At 35.9% G+C, this 19,920-nt stretch overlaps 1 protein-coding gene across 1 annotated transcript in view; it reads left to right on the plus strand.

Annotated features, from left to right (window-relative positions):
• rims2b (regulating synaptic membrane exocytosis 2b) overlaps positions 1-19,920 on the plus strand; it is a 171,960-nt gene that overhangs the window by 145,889 nt on the left and 6,151 nt on the right. Inside the window, exon 39 of the mRNA XM_079878271.1 lies at positions 5,696-5,883. Coding sequence (XP_079734397.1) covers positions 5,696-5,883 — 188 coding nt within the window. The remainder of the gene's footprint in view (positions 1-5,695; positions 5,884-19,920) is intronic.

Below are 19,920 nucleotides of genomic sequence, written 5' to 3' on the forward strand. Positions count from 1 at the left end.
CTCCCGGTTTTCGAGATATCAACACAAAATCGCTTCTCCCCTCTTCGCGAAACAGAACGCGATGCTGTGATCATCGGCGATTCCATCGTTCGACACGTACACGCTACGCTAAATAAAAGTAAGGTGCATAGTCACTGCTTTCCTGGTGCTCGTGTCTCTGAAATCGCCGCTCGCGTTCCCTAGATTCTGAACGAGCGCGTCGGAACTGTTGTCCTGCACGCGGGGGTGAACGACATCAGGCTGCGCCAGACGGAAGTTCTGAAGAAAGACTTCAGGAATCTGATCGATACGGTACGCAGCACATCGCCTGATATAACGATCATTGTGTCAGGACCGCTTCCCACGTACCGACTAGGTCATGAAAAGTTTAGTAGATTATTCGCGCTAAATGAATGGTTAATGTCATGGTGCACTGAGCAGAAACTGCTCTTTGTAAATAATTGGAATCTGTTTTGGGAGCGTCCTAGGCTTTACCGTGCTGATGGCTTACACCCAAGCAGATTCGGATCGGATCTTCTGTCAGATAACATCTCCAAAACGTTAAATACCTTTTGACTAGTAACCAAAAGTCCAAATCATAGTCTCTGCTGCACCAATTTAACTGATATAAATAGTGTTGAACATTGCATAAAATCTGTGTCTATTCCTCGTTTAGTGAGATCAAATAATAAATCTACTGCAGGATCTAGAAAAAATCTAATTGTTATTAAAACAGAAAATGTTGCTATTAGTAATCAAAAACAATTTCTAAAGCTAGGTCTTCTAAACATTAGATCACTCACACCTAAGGCAGTTATTGTAAATGAAATAGTCACAGATAATAGCTTCGATGTACTTTGCCTTACTGAAACCTGGCTTAAACCAAATGATTATTTCGGTCTAAATGAGTCTACTCCATCAGGATACTCCTATAAGCACGAACCCCGTCTGATTGGTCGTGGCGGCGGTGTTGCAACAATCTATAGAGATATTCTCAATGTTACTCAGAAAACGGGCTATAAGTTTATTTCGTTTGAAGTACTTGTACTAAATGTTACGCTCTTAGATGTTAGAAAAACATCCCTATTATCTCTAGCCTTGGCTACCGTATATAGACCGCCTGGGCCTTACGCTGATTTCCTAAAAGAGTTTGCAGATTTTCTCTCAGACCTATTAGTTAATTTCGATAAAGCATTAATTGTTGGAGACTTTAATATCCACGTAGATAATTCAAATGATGCGCTAGGGGCTGCGTTTACAGATTTATTCAATTCCTTTGGGATTAAGCAAAACGTTACCGGACCAACTCATCGTTTTAATCATACACTCGATTTAATTATATCACATGGAACCGATCCAACCGATATAGATATCATTCCAAAAAGTGAAGATGTCACTGACCATTACATGGTAACTTGCATATTACGTACCCCTGTAATATATCATGCTGCGCCGCGTTATCGATTAGGCAGAACAATCCTTCCATCCACCATAGATCATTTTTCAAATAGCTTATCTGATTTGTCTCAGCTGCTCAGTGAACCCAAACAAACAGATGAACTTGAGGAATTAACTAGCACTATGAGCACCATTCTCTCTGGTACATTGGATATTGTTGCACCCATTAGACTAAAAAAGAGAGAAAAGTAAAGCACCATGGTACAACAATACTACGCATGTTCTAAAGAGAGAAACCCGTAATTTAGAGCGTAAATGGAAAAAAACTAACTTAGAGGTCTTTAGAATCGCGTGGAAAGACAGTATGTCACGTTATAAAAAGGCCCTAAAAGAGGCCAGGGTTGAGCATCTCCGCAATCTAATAGAAAACAACCATAACAATCCTAGGTTCTTATTTAACACCGTCGCTAGACTAACAAATAAACAGATGTCTCCTGAACAAAATATTCTGTTACAGTTTAGTAGTAATGATTTCATGAAGTTCTTCACTGAGAAAATAGAAAACATCAGAACCACAATTCTAAACGTTCAATCCTCAATCGCGCCTTATAATTCGGCCTCAATTATCACCCCGCAAGAACAATTACAGTGCTTTACAACTATAGAACAAAAAGAGTTAAATAAACTTATCATTTCATCTAAAACAACAACATGTTTATTAGATCCTATACCAACTAAACTATTGAAAGAAGTGTTACCTGTAGTGGAAGAGCCTCTCCTCAATATTATTAACTCATCTTTATCATTAGGTTATGTTCCAAGAACATTTAAACTGGCAGTTATAAAACCTCTCATTAAGAAACCACAATTAGATCCACATAATCTAGCAAATTATAGACCCATTTCAAATCTACCTTTTATGTCTAAAATACTAGAAAAAGTTGTGTCCTCTCAACTGGGCTCTTTCTTGCAAGAAAATGACATCTATGAAAAGTTTCAGTCTGGCTTCAGGCCGCATCATAGCACTGAAACTGCGCTCGTTAAAATCACAAATGATTTACTTTTAGCTTCTGACCAAGGCTGTATCTCAATACTAGTTTTACTTGATCTTAGTGCTGCGTTCGATACTATAGATCATACAATACTCTTAGATCGACTACAAAATTATACTGGTGTTCAAGGACAAGCATTAAGCTGGTTTAGATCATATTTATCTGACCGCTACCATTTTGTTTATTTAAATGGAGAAAAATCGATCATAACTCCAGTAAACTATGGAGTGCCGCAGGGATCTGTCTTAGGCCCTCTATTATTCTCAATATATATGCTGCCACTTGGAAATATTATAAGGAAACATGGAATTAGTTTCCATTGTTATGCTGATGACACTCACATATATATTTCATCACGGCCGGATGAAAACGCTAAATTATCCAAATTGACAGAGTGTGTTAAAGATATAAAAGATTGGATGACGCGCAATTTCCTTTTATTGAATCCAGACAAGACAGAGGTAATACTTATTGGTTCAAAAAACCACCCACAAAACCTCTCACAATACAACTTTAACATAGTAGGATGTCCTGTTACTTCATCCTCTACAGTAAAAGACCTGGGTGTTATACTAGACTGCAACCTGTCTTTTGAAAATCATATTTCATATGTTACAAAAACAGCCTTTTTCCACCTTAGAAACATTGCTAAGCTACGTAATATGCTATCTGTTTCTGATGCAGAAAAGTTAGTTCATGCATTCATGACCTCGAGACTAGATTACTGTAATGCTTTATTAGCTGGTTGTCCTGCATCCTCAATAAACAAGCTACAGTTAGTCCAAAATGCCGCCGCTAGAGTTCTTACTAGATCAAGAAAATATGATCATATAACACCAATTTTATCATCTCTACATTGGTTACCTATAAAGTCACGTATTAATTACAAGGTATTGCTACTGACTTATAAAGCCCTAAACGGCTTAGCTCCAGTCTATTTAACCGATCTTCTATCGCCCTATAATCCATCGCGCTCTTTAAGATCACTAAATTCGAGGCTTTTGGTCATACCTAGGATATCCAGATCCACCAAAGGAGGGAGAGCATTTTCACATTTAGCTCCAAAACTCTGGAATAGTCTTCCGGATACTGTTCGTTGCTCAGACTCGCTCTCCCAGTTTAAAACTAGATTAAAGACGCATCTCTTCAGCCAGGCATTTATATAATACTTTTAATCTTACAGTTAAATCCGGTCTCTAGTTCATAAATGCCAGAGGAGAACTGGCCCCCGACTGAGCCCGGGTTCTCCCAAGGTTTTTTTTTCTCCATTAGGTCACTTTGGCTTGCTCAGTTGGGGATATTTGGGGATATTTAATTGAATTAATCAATCAACGATACCATTGATCAGCATTACCAAACGTGGACGTTCCACTAGAAACAAACATTGATGTATTGTTTTAATTTATTACTGTGAAGCTGCTTTGATACAACCTATGTTGTGAAAAGCGCTATATAAATAAACTTGACTTGACTTGACTTGACCTTTATAATCGCAGTAGCTGTCAATCACACAGCTTGAGTTTATCAGTGACTGAGTTCTGGACTTTCGCCAAAACTCCCATTATAATTAATGACACTTTCTACATTGCTTAATGCATCTCTTATTTTCATTGTGTTTGAACTGTTAGTTATAATGAAAGCATTTGTGAGAGTGCAGAGTTGCATTGACTAGATCACTGCATTCATGCACTCCAAAGACATATCTCTCATCTGCTACAATACTCATCACTGCATCATTTCATGCAATGGGAGTAGATCAAAATATAATGCTATAATCAACACTTTTCACGATTAGGTAATCTTGCCAGCTGTAATAGTAAAAAAGTAGTAAAAAATTTTGAGAGAGTTCCTCATATAATACTTATTTCATATGCAAAGATGTTAGCCAATCACAGCAGTGGACGTTTACATTCAAGTCTCATAGCAGACACACCCCTTCCAACAGAGCTTTCAAATCAGATGGCTAAAATCAGGGTGGAAAATGGCCTTTTATTTCTAAACTATGATCTTTGAAAAATCAGACTAACAATATAATCAGGAAACATTATAAAAACATAAAATGCAGATTATGACCCCTTTAAAAAACATTTAGTTTTTGCAAACAACAATAGTTTGCAAGAGCACAAAACACGAGGCTGTGAAAGTAGACTAGTGAGTATTTATCTGTTCAGCATGAAGATGTTTAATGTCCCAGACAACCTCTGTAGTTCTATTTAGACACTTGTTAGCAACCACCTTTTTCAAGACAAGTAAAAGGTTGTTTTTTTTTTTTTTTTAAAGGGGGTACTAAGCCTGGAACACACCAAGCCGACTCCGACGAACTAACGCTGATGAAAGCCGACTGTGTTGTCGCCTCGCGTCGGGGTAAAAAGTGCACTTGAACACACCGAGAGAACTACAGCCGACTGTTAGCTAGAATGCGTGTAAATGAGACAACTGTCTATTTCTGCAGATATATTCGTCTATAGTCGTCATTCAAAAAGGGAAACCAACGCTGCAGGCTGCAGATACACAAAACGCAAACAAAGCAGTGCGTGCTTACCGTTTTGAATATCAATCCTTCTAAACACTTTATTTCACTCCTCTCGTGTTAATATTGAAATATTCACCAAGGAACACTCTGGTAAGATGACGTAACATTAGAACAGCCTTCTATCTGTACCGTTTTGACTTTGCTCGCTGTTTTGCTATTATTCTCGTGCACTAAGCTGAACCGCCAATCAGAGTTCCCTCTTTCACCGACAGCCCAACGCCGATTCAACATGTCGAATCGGCCGGAAAAAAGCAGACGAGGACCAATTTCAGCCGACGGTGCGGAACACACTGAGGAAACTTAGTCGGCCGACGCACAAAAACTGCCCGATGGCCGACCGTCGGCTTGGTGTGTTCCAGGCTTTACCGATATAGTTTATGTTGTAGAATAAATATGAAAATAACCACAGAACTTATTTCAGGCTATTAACCAAAAAACCATTCAAATCCCCAATGACTTCAGTCCGATGGAACTGGAAGTGCTAAATTGCAACTTGTTTCCAGGTTTTGGCCTACGAAAAATATGTCATCCCTGCAGCACTGTATAGCTGCTGGTCATGTTGATGCTCATACCAGTGTGACTGTCCTTCACCTTTGACCCTGCTCCTAAATCCTATAGCTTAAGCCTGTCCCTTCCTCTCTCTTCCTGTCCCTGTCCTTCTCTCCTTCCCTGTTCCTATATCACTTCCTTCTGATATTGCTGACAGTGAGTTTACATCTAAAATGAAACACAGGGCTCAGACGGCCACCCCTGGCTCCGTCATCACCAAGAGTTCCAGTGTGGGTGGAGACATGTGCTCGCTGGGCAGGAATGACGATGAGGACGATGACAAGAAGAGGCGCTCCAGCTTCGGGGCGAAGATGGCCGCCATGGTGGGACTGGGAAAAAAGAGTCAAAGTACCTCACAACTGGACCCAGAGGGTGAGTGAGCTGTGCTAGTACATTAACCCAAGAGAATGATGAACTTTCCAACACTTTACAGTACCGTTCAAAAGTTTGGGGTCAGTAAAAATTTTGGTAACACTTTATAATAGCTGCACGCTATTAATCATTAGTAAACAGTCATCATTTATAAAGCATTAATAGACATTAATAAGCAGTTATAAATACAGCTATAAATGATTTATTCTTGATTTATAAGCATATCTATAATGTGTTTAATAAAACCTTATGTATTGCAGTATTTACAAACCAGTTATAGGAGTTGTCAGTGTTTCATAGGATCACTTATAAAGTAAATGATTAATAAACTATTTAAATGTACATTCACACATCTTATTATTCAGACATAGTAATAGTTACTTAATGTGTTAATAAATGCTTTATTAACATGTATTTCTACTGTAATTCATGGTTAATTCAGGTAGTTATAAAGCATTTAGTAGTGATCAGTTATCTATTTTTGTGAGCTCATTAAAGTGGGGACTATGTATCCCTTGTAAAGCATTTCCAAAGGAGATTTAAAGGCTCAGTTATCTTCTAAACAGAAAAAGTTAACAAACACAACACAGTGATACAGAACCTAGAAATATTTAAGATGTATGAATGTACATTTAAATAGTTTTTTAATCATTTACTTAAACTTTCTAAGTGATCTTATGAACCACTGACAACTCCTAAATAACTGGTTTGTAAATAAAACAATACTTCATTTAGAAATGATAAATTGATCAAGTATGAAAATACACTTTAAACACATTATAGATATGCTTATAAATCAAGACTAAGCATGTATAGCTGTATTTATAAACTGCTTATTAATGTCTATTAATGCTTTATAAATGATGAATTAACTGTTTATCAATGCTTAGCTAATGATTAATAGCGTGCAGTTATTATAAAGCGTTACCCAATTTTTTATTGTTTTTGAGAAAAAGTCTCTTATGCTCACCAAGGCTGAATTTATGTGATCAAATTTTGTAAAAACAATAATTTTGTGAAATATTAATACAATTTAAAATACTGTTTTCTCTTCTTATAATTTAAAATGTAATTTATTCCTGTGACAGAAAAGCTGTCAATGTAAATTTTAAGCAGTCAATACTCCAGTCATTTATATATATATATATATATATATATATATATATATATATATATATATATATATATTTAAAATCTAACTGACTCTAAACTTGATTGTATATACTCATTTGCACTTCCTGGTAGTGTTTTGGAAGATTTTTATTGCCTTCTACTTTTTAATGTAGTTCTCACCCAGCTTTTAAATTTTTGCCCTCCATTCATTTTACAATGAATAAGGATGCATGGTTGATACTATGTTTTGCTGCTGACCTAAATTACAGATAGAGAGAAGATCTTGTTTGGATGAGGTATTTTGCGGAGCATTCAGTTCAAATGTAAATGCAGGTCATAAAGTCACAAGTAACATATATGCACAGATTCAACCTGTAAAAACAGCCCAATTTTCTAAAATGTGATTTGTCTATTTCTGTCAGTGTGAGTTAGTCAGGGTGTTGTGATAATACTGCATTTACCAGCACAATGGCTTCGAGCAGAACCTCTCACGTTCTGCTCTTCAGATAGATGTGGAGGAAACGTGAAGGTGTTTTTCTAGGCGACTGTGTTTGTTATTGTGGAGACGAACTGGGTTTTGCCGACTCAAGTCGATATTCAGACCACGATGTGGCAGCTGCACTAGTGGCTGCATCATCATTGAGTGCACGTCAATATTTCACTAAGTGCTTTGTGAGTGATGACCACAACAGACGGCTCTGGAGGAAAAACCAGGCTGAACTCCATCAAGGGCTGTCTTTATGCAACAATACATTGGTCATACTTAAGGTCCACGCAATTTAAGGATACACATTGAGACTTGTTGATTTAACATTTTAGTGACTTTTTTATTTTATTTTATTAAACTTTATAGTAAACCTGTGCTTAAAGGGATAGTTTAGGGGTGGTTTCTTCCTCTTCTGTTAAACACAAAATAAGATATTTTAAAGAACGTTGGTAACCAGACAGTTGACAGTAGCCATTGACTTCAATAGTAGAAAAAATAATACAATGGAAGTCAATGGCTACCGTCAACCGATACATACTCATACAAACTCATACAAACTCATACAGGTTTAGACCAACTTGAGGGTGAGTAAGTGATGACCAGATTTTAATTTCTAGGTGAACGATTCCTTTTAGGCGAGACACTACAGGTGAATAGGGTAACATTTTTAACTAGCAGATATCACCATGAAACTTTCCCAGTTGATTACCTACATTAAGATGAGAAAAAAGTATTGGATTGGATAAAGCCAAGTTCAAAATTCTTTTTTCGGTGTGTTCACATATTAGATGGGGAAAAAAATACAGAGGGATTTATGGATATCTACTTTTGTTATCCTGAAAATCAGAATATACTGTTAATAGCCTTAAAAAATTATTTTCGCCATGTTTTTTGGAATAAAATGTTTTATATCAGGCTAGGAATAATATATTTACAAATCCCTCTGTAAATGTCTTCATACTATAACTAGGTACAAGACTGGAAAGTTTGGTGTATATAGGTGCTACTGAAGTGGAGATTTCGGACTTTCTTACACTACCGTTCAAAAGTTTGGGGTCAGTAAGAATTTTAATTTTATTTTTGGGGGAAAGAAATAAAATGAATCAATACTTTTATTCATCAAGGATGATTTAAACTGATCAAAAGTTACAGTAAAGACATTTATAATGTTAGAAAATATTCTATTTTAAATAAATGCTGTTCTTTTGAACTTTCTATTCATCAAAGAATTTTGAAAAAAATTTGTACACAACTGTTTTCAACATTGATAATAATAATGATGTTTCTTTGTTTAGTAATAATAATGATGTTTAAATAATGTTTCTTGAGCATCAAATCATTATATTAGAATGATTTCTGAAGGATCATGTGACACTGAAGACTGGAGTAATGATGCTGAAAATTCAGCTTTGATCACAGGAATAAATTACAGTTTAAAATATATTAAAATTAGGGCTGTCAAACGATTAATCGCGATTAATCGCATCCAAAATAAAAGTTTGTTTTTACATAATATATGTGAGTGTACGGTGTATAATTATTTTCTGTATATATAAATACACACACATGCATGTATATATTTAAGAAATATTTGCATGTATATACTGTGTATATATATTTATATTATATATAATTTATATTATATATAAATATTTTATATATAAATAACACATTTTTCTTAAATATATATGCATGTGTGTGTATCTATATATAGAAAATAATTATACTCCATACACACACATATATTATGTAAACAAACTTTTATTTTGGATGCGATTAATCGCGATTAATCGTTTGACAGCCCTAATTAAAATAGAAAACAGTCATTTTAAATTGTCATAATATTTCACAGTATTACTGGTTTTTTTTATTGTTTTTTATCAAATTAATGCAGCCTTGGTGAGCAGAAGATACTTCTTTTAAAAACATAAAAAAATCTTACTGACCCCAAACTTTTGAACGGTAGTGTAGAACGGCAACTTTTGTTGAATTTATGAGAAATCTACAGACGCAAACAGACAAAGTATAGTAAAATAAAGACCTAAATGTGTATTTCGAACTTTTTTTCACCACAAGTCTGAAAGAAGACAAATATCCCCAAATCTCAAAACTGACCAGTGGAAAACGATGTTTTTGCCTGCCGTGTCTCGCCTTAATTCGTCCTAGGGCTGTTTGATTAATAAAATTTTTGTTTAAATTAGATTTTGGCTTCCAACGATTTTGAAAACACGATAATCGAGATACAATTATTATTGTGCCGCATGCTATTACAGTGGTGCGTTTTCGCTCCTCCTTAAAACTTAATGTCAAAATCAGTAAAATCATTTAACGTGGCTTTTAAAACCAGGGTTCACACTGTGCGATTTATAATAGTCCTTTACGATTGTTGCTTGTCAGACTTAGTTGTCTTTAATGTCAGACAGTCAAGATTCGTTAAAAAAGGACACACGCAAGAAGACTCATCCAGAGATTTATCAATCTCAATCTGTGACATGTTGGGTGACGGTGAGCTGCATTAATATGTGGGATTGAAATGGTGGCTAACAAACAAAAACAATCTCTAGCATTAATTGTAATCATGGCTTGTCTTGAAAAGACAAATGGGAAAAAAACTAAGACGATGTCTTTGTAACAAGTGGTGGTTTGTTGTTGTTGCACTAATTGCGTCATAAGGTTATGTGCAAAATCGAACAGTGCACACCCGGCTTAAGACGAAGTGAAACACAGACCAGCAAGAAGTATACTTTGAGCTTCGGGGTGCATGCCTAAACATTCATAAACACAAAAAGGCAGAGGCTTGGCTGGTATACATGTACACATATTTGGTTATGTGAATGTAGAAAACAGTTGGGAGAAAATAAGATGTGTATCAGTATATTGGATCCGTGCATTAGGTCTTAAATTGACAGCCTAATAAACCTGCTGCTGTCTGTGTCATTAATGTTAATCAAACAACAAAACAAGAAAATCACTCGCTGCTCCTACCCTCTTGAAAATAAATGTTATTTATTGTCATCTGTGGTTCCATGAAGAACCTTTAAAGGGGTGGTGGATTATGATTTCACTTTTCTAACTTTAGTTAGTGTGTAATGTTGCTGTTTGAGCATAAACAACATCTGCAAAGTTACAATGCTCAAAGTTCAAAGGAAGATATTTTCTTTTAAAGAAATTGCTTTTTAAGGGCTACAACAAACGGCTGGTAGGGACTACACAACATTCCTCCCACGTTAGTGACATCTCACACCCTAGAATTTACATAAACCCCGCCCCCGGGAACATGATATATAAATTATCATGACAGAAAATGACTAGAATATAACTACACATAAGCTACATAAATTCATCAACTAACCATTCAGAAATGTCCTGTTCCACTTCTTCTTGAGTCTCTCCATCATTATCTGACTCCGGTTTGAACATAAAAGACTAAAAGTTTTTGAAATTTTCAGTGCATGTCTGTGTGCGGTAAAAGGACACAAGCTGTTGAAGCTCCGCCCTCTGTGCTGGGAGCAGCAGCTCATTTGCATTTAAAGGGACAGACACAAAAACGGTGCATTTTTGCTCACCCTCAAAAAGTGACAATTTTAACATGCTATATAAAAATATCTGTGGGGTATTTTGAGCTAAGACTTCACATACACACTCTGGGGACGTCAGAGACTTATTTTACATCTTGTGAAAAGGGCATTATACCACCCTTTTAACATCCATCTCTGCGCAAAATATTCTTTATAGTGGAAATGGCTCTCTAGATTTTTAAAATCTTATTTACAATAAGAAAGAACTGTTCACTGAAAGGTTCTTTGTGGAACCAAAAATGCCTCTATGACATCACTGCAAAAAAACCCCTTTGGAACCTTGATTTTTAAAAGTATAACTTTGATCTTTCTGAATCCATCCATGTAGAAGAAAGTCAGACTTTCCATTTTGCTTTTGTAACAGCGAGACGTGATATTTTCATATTGCTCCACACTGTTATGCAAGAGGTCCCTTTGAGCATACAGCTCAGCCATTCAAATCAATCAGGATCATTATTACTGATCATCTAAATGGATGGAGATCCATTTGGACCATGCAGTGCTGCTGGCACAAATTCTGAATAGTCTGAATAGGTCTGTGTTCATTCATTATACAGCCATGTGTAATACAGGCTTAATCAATGCCAGTGGAAATTCAAGCAGGGGTCATGTGGTGCAACTAACATGGACCAAAAAAAAAAAAACAGGAAGTGATTTAATTGAGAAAGCACCTGCAAAGCCCCATGGTCAGTAAGTTTCCTTATAATATCAGATAATTTGACCTTTTTATTGCAAAGCAAGGTTAGTTTAGGTTGCACAATTCACATGGTGTGACTCCTCAAAACGTAATATCTGTAAATGAATAATTCATGAAATGTAAAAAACTATTACCATAAAAAAATTGATTTAATTAATATTTTTTTTAATGATTAAAATGGTTATGTTGTCATCATTTACTCACTCTCATGTCACTCCAAACCTGTATGACTTTCTAGAGATATTTTAGTAACCTGCAAATTAAAATACTACTGAACACTAATACAGTTTTAAAGGAAATATTTTACGGAAAAAAAAATACTTTTAAAAAAACCTTTAACATCCTACAATGACCTCCTTCTCTTATTCTGAGAAACAAAACACTTTGTCACTCACTTTATCAATGATGGAAGTCATGACCTAATGAGTAGCCCATCTGAACACACACATGCAGTGATATGAGCTAGCTTTGAGGAAGTGCATGTCTCTCTCTACAGCTCACAGGTAGGATTCAGAGGTCCTACTGGTTAAATCGTGCCTCACACCCCACTCTGCCTCATAAAGACCTGCTGGGATGGGATGGATTGAATCGGATGCTCCACGTGGTTATACTGTGAGATCGTTAGTCTATGATAAGACACACTGGTCAAAGCTTCTCTTTAGATAAAGCAGTTTTACAGCATTTGCCACATGCAAGTACATTTCCCTCACAGATGTCCCGTTGCTGTCTGTTGAGGAAAAACTGTTAGGTTTAAAAGAGCTTTGCTGCTGGAGGCCAATCCTTCAGTGCTTGTGTTGATTTGACTGGTGTGAGTTGACATAACTGATGCAAAAGGGCATTACCGGTATTTCACTTGAGTGATCTCATCTGTGTTGGCAAGAACTCAAACGTTCCTCTGGCTTTGTGTATTCAGTATGTACAGTGGGACCACAGGCTTGCAAAAAAAGAAGTGCACTTAATTGTAGTGAATGTGCTTTTGTAGTGTACTTAAAATCTTAAAAATATAAAAGGCCACTCAAGAGCACTTAAAGAGAGTACGCTTTAATGACTACAAAAAGTGCACTTTGAAATAATGTCAAATTAAGTTTTACTTTAAATATATTTTAAGCCATTAAGTTTTATTAATCTTTTGTCATGCATTAAAGTACACTTATGTTGATGTGTTGACTAACATACCAAAGCACGTGTAAAGTACTTGATTATAATTTTAACCATAGTGTGTTATTCAATATTAAATTTGAATTAGTTAATATATTTTAAATGAACTAAATTGCAACTTCATCATTTCAAATGTGTAATTACATGAATAGAAATGACATTGAAGTAAACATTATATTCAGTTCCCGCTGTATTATTTTTCTCTTAAAGTATATATTTTTCATAATAATTTTTTTTTAAGTATGCTTAAATGCACTACTTTTTCACAAGGCGGAGCATTTAACTTTCTTACTTCTGTGGAAGATAAAAGAAGATGTTGAGAAATTTTGATAATGTTTATTTTTATTTTTAGTTATTATTGTTATTATTTTAAATATTTATTTTATTATTTTAATTATTTGTTTATTTTTGTTAATTTTTTGGCCATACAATGGAAGTCAGTAGTCACCAAAACTGTTTGGTTACAATCAATCTTTAAAATCCTACTTTTGTGTTCAGGAAAACATAAATCTAGCTCTAAAAGTATAGTGTTTAAGACAGCTATACATGTTCTACTATATGATTGTCGTACATCCACCAAGATCCCCTTAAATAGGTTGAGGATATTTTTGTGGCGCAGTAATGATTCACTCTCCCGCTGTACAGATTGACATGTTTCCATACTTAACAGGCTCATTCTCACTCCCGATGCTTGTTCCTCACGTATTTAAAGATCGTCTCATTTCTATTTCCTGCCGGATCAGTCATATACAGCTAAAAACAAACCTCCTCCTCACTCCTGATTTTCACACACAGACACACACAGTCTGGAGGAGGATACACTGACTGTGTACGTCAGTATGGCATGATGTAAAACTCTGCTGTTCATATGTCTCTTGAGTGGCACCTAATGATGTATGTATATTAACCATAAAAATAAAACCACAAAGAATAGAAAAACTGTTTTGTATTACATTCTTAATTAAATATTAAAGTGCTTAACATGAGGTGTATGATTTAAAGCAACATTCATGGACAAATGCTGTGAGGTACATTTTTTAGCAAACCGTAATAACAATAATTTTCTGACCAGGCCATTGGCTTTTTTCATCCTGTCCAGTTTATCATTGGTTGTGATATTGCAGTGTGTTTGTTTCAGGGGTCATTAGTTCAGTCAGGTAGTGAGGACTGTTGTTAATGGATCACACTGTTTTTCTTCAGAAAGATAACATGCTGTTTCTAAGAGCTATTTACATTTAAAGCTACATTACAATAAAGCTACCAGAATATACTAATAGTCTGGAAAAAAACACAACTGCACAATAATCATATCTGGTGTGTGTATACGTTTGTAAAGTGTAGTTTTTCCTTGTAATTGGAGACGCATATTTCTCCAGAGTTGTGATCACTGTTCCTATGAATGTTGCGTGTTGCACCGTCACTGATTCGCAAAGATTATTTGTTCACATTGTTCTGCTTTGTCTAACTATTAGAGTGATTATATCTTCCTTGATGGTGACAGCACAGTCTTGTGATCTGTGGGTAGAGCTTCTGAAAAATAAGATCTAATGATGACAAGGACATTAAACCGAGGTGTATGATTCAGCATGTGGCAACATCCAACACACACACACCACTAGAAAGTTACAAACCACTTTTCCAGTGATTAGTGTTGTAGTGCATTGATCGTTGTTTGTCAAAGTCACATTTGTGTTATTTTTTCTTGATAAATGAGTGGAGGTAAACAACAAAGAGAGTTGGCTCTCTCTCGTAGCGCTGGCAAGTCTGATTCATTTTAGTGAGTTTGTTTATCCTGAACAGGCCTCTCTCATATGTAGGTTTTGGTAAGTCAGTTTGTTAAGATGGTTCTGATATTAAACATATTGTTAAAAAATAAAAATAATAAATAATAATGTAGCTTGATAAATAACAAAAGTGGCTTTGAAAGGAAAAACCGGATACTCTACATCTGCACTGTTATACACCACAAAAATAGGGCACATCAGTAGAGTTTGCCTTTAGCATTTTTATTTTTGGGGGGCTCAGCTAGAATATTTTAAATTTATAGTACTTGTGCAAGGGTTAAAAGGCAGCATAATTTTGTCCACCTACCTTTTAAAACAGCCTGTAGAACTGGGCGTGCCTATGGTATAATAGGTTATAACTGAGCCTTTAACCTGAAATTGCCCTAAAATGTTCTCTAAGCAGATCATTAGGGTTTGGAACTGATAAATGAAAAACAGGACCATGACAACTTTCCCAAAGCTCTTTGCTCAGTAGCAGAGTCTTTCTAAACACCCTGTCAAAGGCTGTTTTACAGGATTGTGTAAACCACTTGTTGTGGAATAATGGACTTGCGTTTACGGTCTGTGTGGTCCAGGTGTTAATAACTTGCTGACCGCTCACAACGTCCATCTGTTTCTGTGGAGAAGAGGTTAGGGGTCATAGGGTCAACACAAGTCAATATCTCAGCACATGATATGATGGTAAAGAGCCATTTCAACACCTGGTTGTTATTCAAGAGACTGTACTTAATGGACCATTAAAGCTCTCCTGAGTGTGTTATTCATTCTAAATGAATGACATTGTGGAATATTCCATTCATGTGTTACAAGGAATTATTTCAGGTTTATTTTAGTCTATCTTCAGTCTAAATATATATATATATATATATATATATATATATATATATATATATATATATATTCAGCAAGGATGTATTAAATTGATCAAAAGTGAATAAACATTTCTTGAGCTGCAAATCAGCATATTAGAATGATTTCTGAAGGATCATGTGACACCGAAGACTGGAAAAATGGCTGCTGAAAATTCAGCTTTGTCATCACCAAAATAAATTACATTCTAAAATGTAATTGATGTTGAAAAAATGTACATTCTAAATTCTAATATTACAACAGAAAGGCACAACGCCGCACGGTCTCCCCCATTGTTTTGTTCTGACCTGTTCTGTTCTGCAAGTTAACCAGCGTGGCCTCCAAGCGAGCAATTAAATCTGTCATCTTGTATTCTATCAGCTTTTTTAAATCATCTCCTTGGGCACCGATTGTGGCAAGTATCGCGTTCACTCTTCCCTGTCAGATAGAATCTCCTCGGTTGGCGTCCTCCTTAATAGCTGCAACGGTTTTTGAAGATTTCTTTGACGCCTTTAGTACACAGAATGAGTCAGCGAAATAACGAAAATCACGCCCAACGCACTTAAATTTCTCAAAACAACTGACAAAAGGCAGTCCCTCCAGTTTTTCGCGATTCCGCGATCGCTGAATACAACGCAAAATCAACAAATTGTCGCATTTTTTTGCGATCCTGCATAATTCCTAATTTAACCGCAAAATAATCACAAAAATGAAAAAGACCTCACAAAACATTAAATTATAATCACCCAATTGAAATATCTCTAGTTTAATTAAAGTTTCAATGCATATTACGTGGATACAGATGTTGCGCACGCGTGATGTCTGTGAGCGGTCTGTCAGAAACATGGCGAAAGAAAATTTGTCTCACCCCTATGGTCTCACCTGCCCTCTCACATAAGCGCCAAGGAGCGGGCTAAGCAATATCCTGATATATTGCACGAGAGCATGCACGAAAGTGGGGGTAAATTGTTTTGTGTTGACCGAGTGACTGCCTGACTGCAGTGTGTGCGTGCGCGTGTGCGTGTGTGTGACTGACTGCGTGTCACCACCTGTCAGCGTAAATTCTCTTTATAGCGCTTGAACAAATACACATAGCAACAATTACTTCAAAATATTAATCTTGGCGAGTATTTACGTAAAACTATCAGAAATAACTGATTGGGACGTTTGTCATTACTGTAGTAGGTCTTAAAGTGACAGTAACCTAATTTACCTGCTGTTGTCAGTGTTGTTAATGTTAATCAAGCAACAACAATAGGCTACAGCACAATGTAAAAAAAAACGTAAATTATCCACTGTTTGTAACTGTGTCCTTGTATTTATTTGTTCTGTTTTGTTTCTTTTTGTTATTTGTTCCTTTGTTCTTATTTCATTACTGAGTGTTTACTTGATTATTTAAATCATTTCTTGGTTGTTCCTGGTTGTGCCCATAGGTTGTTTTAAAAGTTAATTTTATGAGAATTTGATTAGACCAAAATAAACAAGCTTTATGCATTTTGTTTGTGATTTGTGTCATGTATGACTATTGTGCATCTGACATAATACTTTTATGAAGTGAAGTGAAGTGAAAGTGAAAGTGAAGTGAAGTGAAAGTGAAGTGAAAGTGAAGTGAAAGTGAAAGTGACACGTGACGGCCAAGTATGGTAACCCATACTTGGAATTTGACCTCTGCATTTAACCCATCCAAGTTAATGCACACACATTAGGAGCAGAGTAGTGAGTAGTTAACACACATACACTGCAAACGTGGATACACACACCCAGAGCAGCGGGCAGCCTTTGTGTGGCGCCCGGGGAGCGATTAGGGGTTAGGTGCCTTGCTCAAGGGCACCTCAGTCATTTCCCACCGGTTCTGGAATCGAACCAGCAACCTTTGGGTTACCAGTCCAACTCCCCAACCACTAGGCCATGACTGCCCCAAAATGGTAAATGTGATGTCCTAATTCTAAAATATAAAAATCGCAAATTTTTTCACAAATTTCTGGAAATTACCACCACAAAATCAGTCATTTTGATCGCAAAAATCACACTAAAAAATCGTGAAATCCTGGAGGGACTGAAAAGGTAACTCTCAAAATGTCATTATCGACTGTAAAGTGGTTTGACGGTACTTTAATTACAAAGACATTCAAAATCTAGTGTCAGCGAAGAGGAGCTCAGAAAAAAAGCGACTACTCCATGATCTGCGCGCATGCCCTCTGAGACAGTGAATTAAACCAGCATCATTTTGTTTGTTACGACACGCTTAGACCACACAGTGAGTCTAATGTCAGATCTGAGTCTTCTGTCTGCACTATTGCAATATTAGTGTTTAATATAAACTGCACATTTATTAGCCAATGGTTTGCATTACAGATCTCAAACACCCAGTTATTTTTAGTGCTTAGAAGATATTTTAAGTTTATTGGATTGTGTACTTAAAAATAAATGACACAAGTGAAACGTGCTGGGAAGTTATGCTCTGTTAGACTTTATGTGCGATACACTATTTGTGTTACTGTCAGACATGTTGAGGTTTGAGCGTAGATATGAGTCACAGCTGTATTCTTTAGACTTTAATAGGAAGGTTTGAGACGTTACTATTTTAAGTCAGTATGCAGCAGGGGTGATGATTTCAACACACCCACAATAAGATATTTATAACTTACAGAAGTGTAGATTAGATGTCACATTTAAACTAAAGGTCTTGTCTTCATTAAGGTGCATGCCGTTTCTATTTGCCTTAAACCCCATAATGAATGGAATTGCCAGGCTCTGTTACAAAACCAAGCTGCTAGTTTTCACTTTGTTAATGATAAGGCTTACTGAGTAGAACATTGCAATTTTTGCAATTCTTGTAACAGGTTGTGATATTGCAGTGTGTTTGTTTCATGGGTTTTAAGGTCATTAGTTCAGTCAGGTAGTGAGTACCTGTTGTCACACTGTTTTTCTTCAGAAAGATAACATGCTGTTCCTTGGAGCTATTTACATTTGAAGCTACATTACATTAAAGCTACCAGAATGTACTAATAGTCTGGAAATAAAACACAACTGCACATCTGCACATATTGGGTGTGTATATACGTTTGTAAAGTGTGTTTTTACCTGTAAATGGAGACGCAAAAGTTGTGATCACTGTTTCTATGGATGTTGCGTGTCAGATTATTTGTCCACATTGTGCCACTTTGCTAACTATTAGAGTGATTATGGTTCTGTCACGAGTATCTAAGTTATCTTTCACAGTCGGATATATCTTAAGTCAGTGGTTCTCAATTCCAGTCCTCGTGACCCACTGCTCTGCACATTTTGTATGTCTCCCTTATTTAACACACCTGAACCAGATCATCAGCTCATTAGGAGAGACTCCATGAACTGAACTGAGTGTGTCAGATAAGAGAGACATACAAAATGTGCAGAGCAGCGGGTCATGAGGACTGGAATTGAGAACCACTGTCTTAAGTGAACGTAAACAGCAGGGAGAAAATCGGATGTGTGTCAGTATATTGAATCTGTGCATTAGGTGACAGCAGCTTACCTGCTGACATTTTTCTCAGTAAAGTTAAACAACAAAAGACAGAAAGAAATCACACACTGCTCTTTACTGAAAAACTTCAGTAGCATCAATGCATATTGAATTCATAAAGTGAAGTCTATGCAGTTTTATTTTTACATTTGACTATTCAGTTTCTTACTGTTAAATAGACCTAGCTGAAAAATTAAAGCACTGCTTATTTAATTTGTATATTATATCGTATTTGTCCTTTTATGTGCCATACTTTGTTACCTTGTCAAGCTATTCCTTTTTGGTTTTTTTTTTTTGTTTGTTTTTTTCATTAGTTTAGCTGTACCTCTCAGTGGCTTGCAATAAACCGACATGAAAAATCATCTTGATCAGATCGTGGAACATGAAAAATTATATTTTTTCAATATCCCAAACCTCTACTTTGAAAGATGAGGTTTACCCAAGGGGTGTGGTTTAATGAAGAACAATAGAAAAAATAATTAACAATTTAACGAAGATCGCTGATGGTAGAAGGTCTGGACATTTTTTTGCTGCCTCTTTTGGTCAAGAACCACACAGTTATATGTGAAGAACAGCTTGACTGGCAAATCGTAAATACTTGACTGTAAATCGATCAGTTACTGTATGTTATGTGAGTTATGTGAGATACTGTACACTAACGTTCAAAGTTTGTGGTCAGTATAAGGTTTTAATGTTCTTGAAAGAAATCTCTTACCAAGGCTGCATTTATTTGATCAAAAGTACTGTACAGTAAAAACAGTAATATTGTAAAATATTATTACAATTTAAAATAACTGTTTTCTATGTTGATGCATTTTAAAATGTAATTTATTCATGTGATGGTAAAGCTGAATTTTCATCAGTCATTA

The sequence above is a fragment of the Squalius cephalus genome, assembly GCF_949319135.1.
Source record: "Squalius cephalus genome assembly, chromosome: 8".
Classification (NCBI taxonomy): Eukaryota; Metazoa; Chordata; class Actinopteri; order Cypriniformes; family Leuciscidae; genus Squalius; species Squalius cephalus.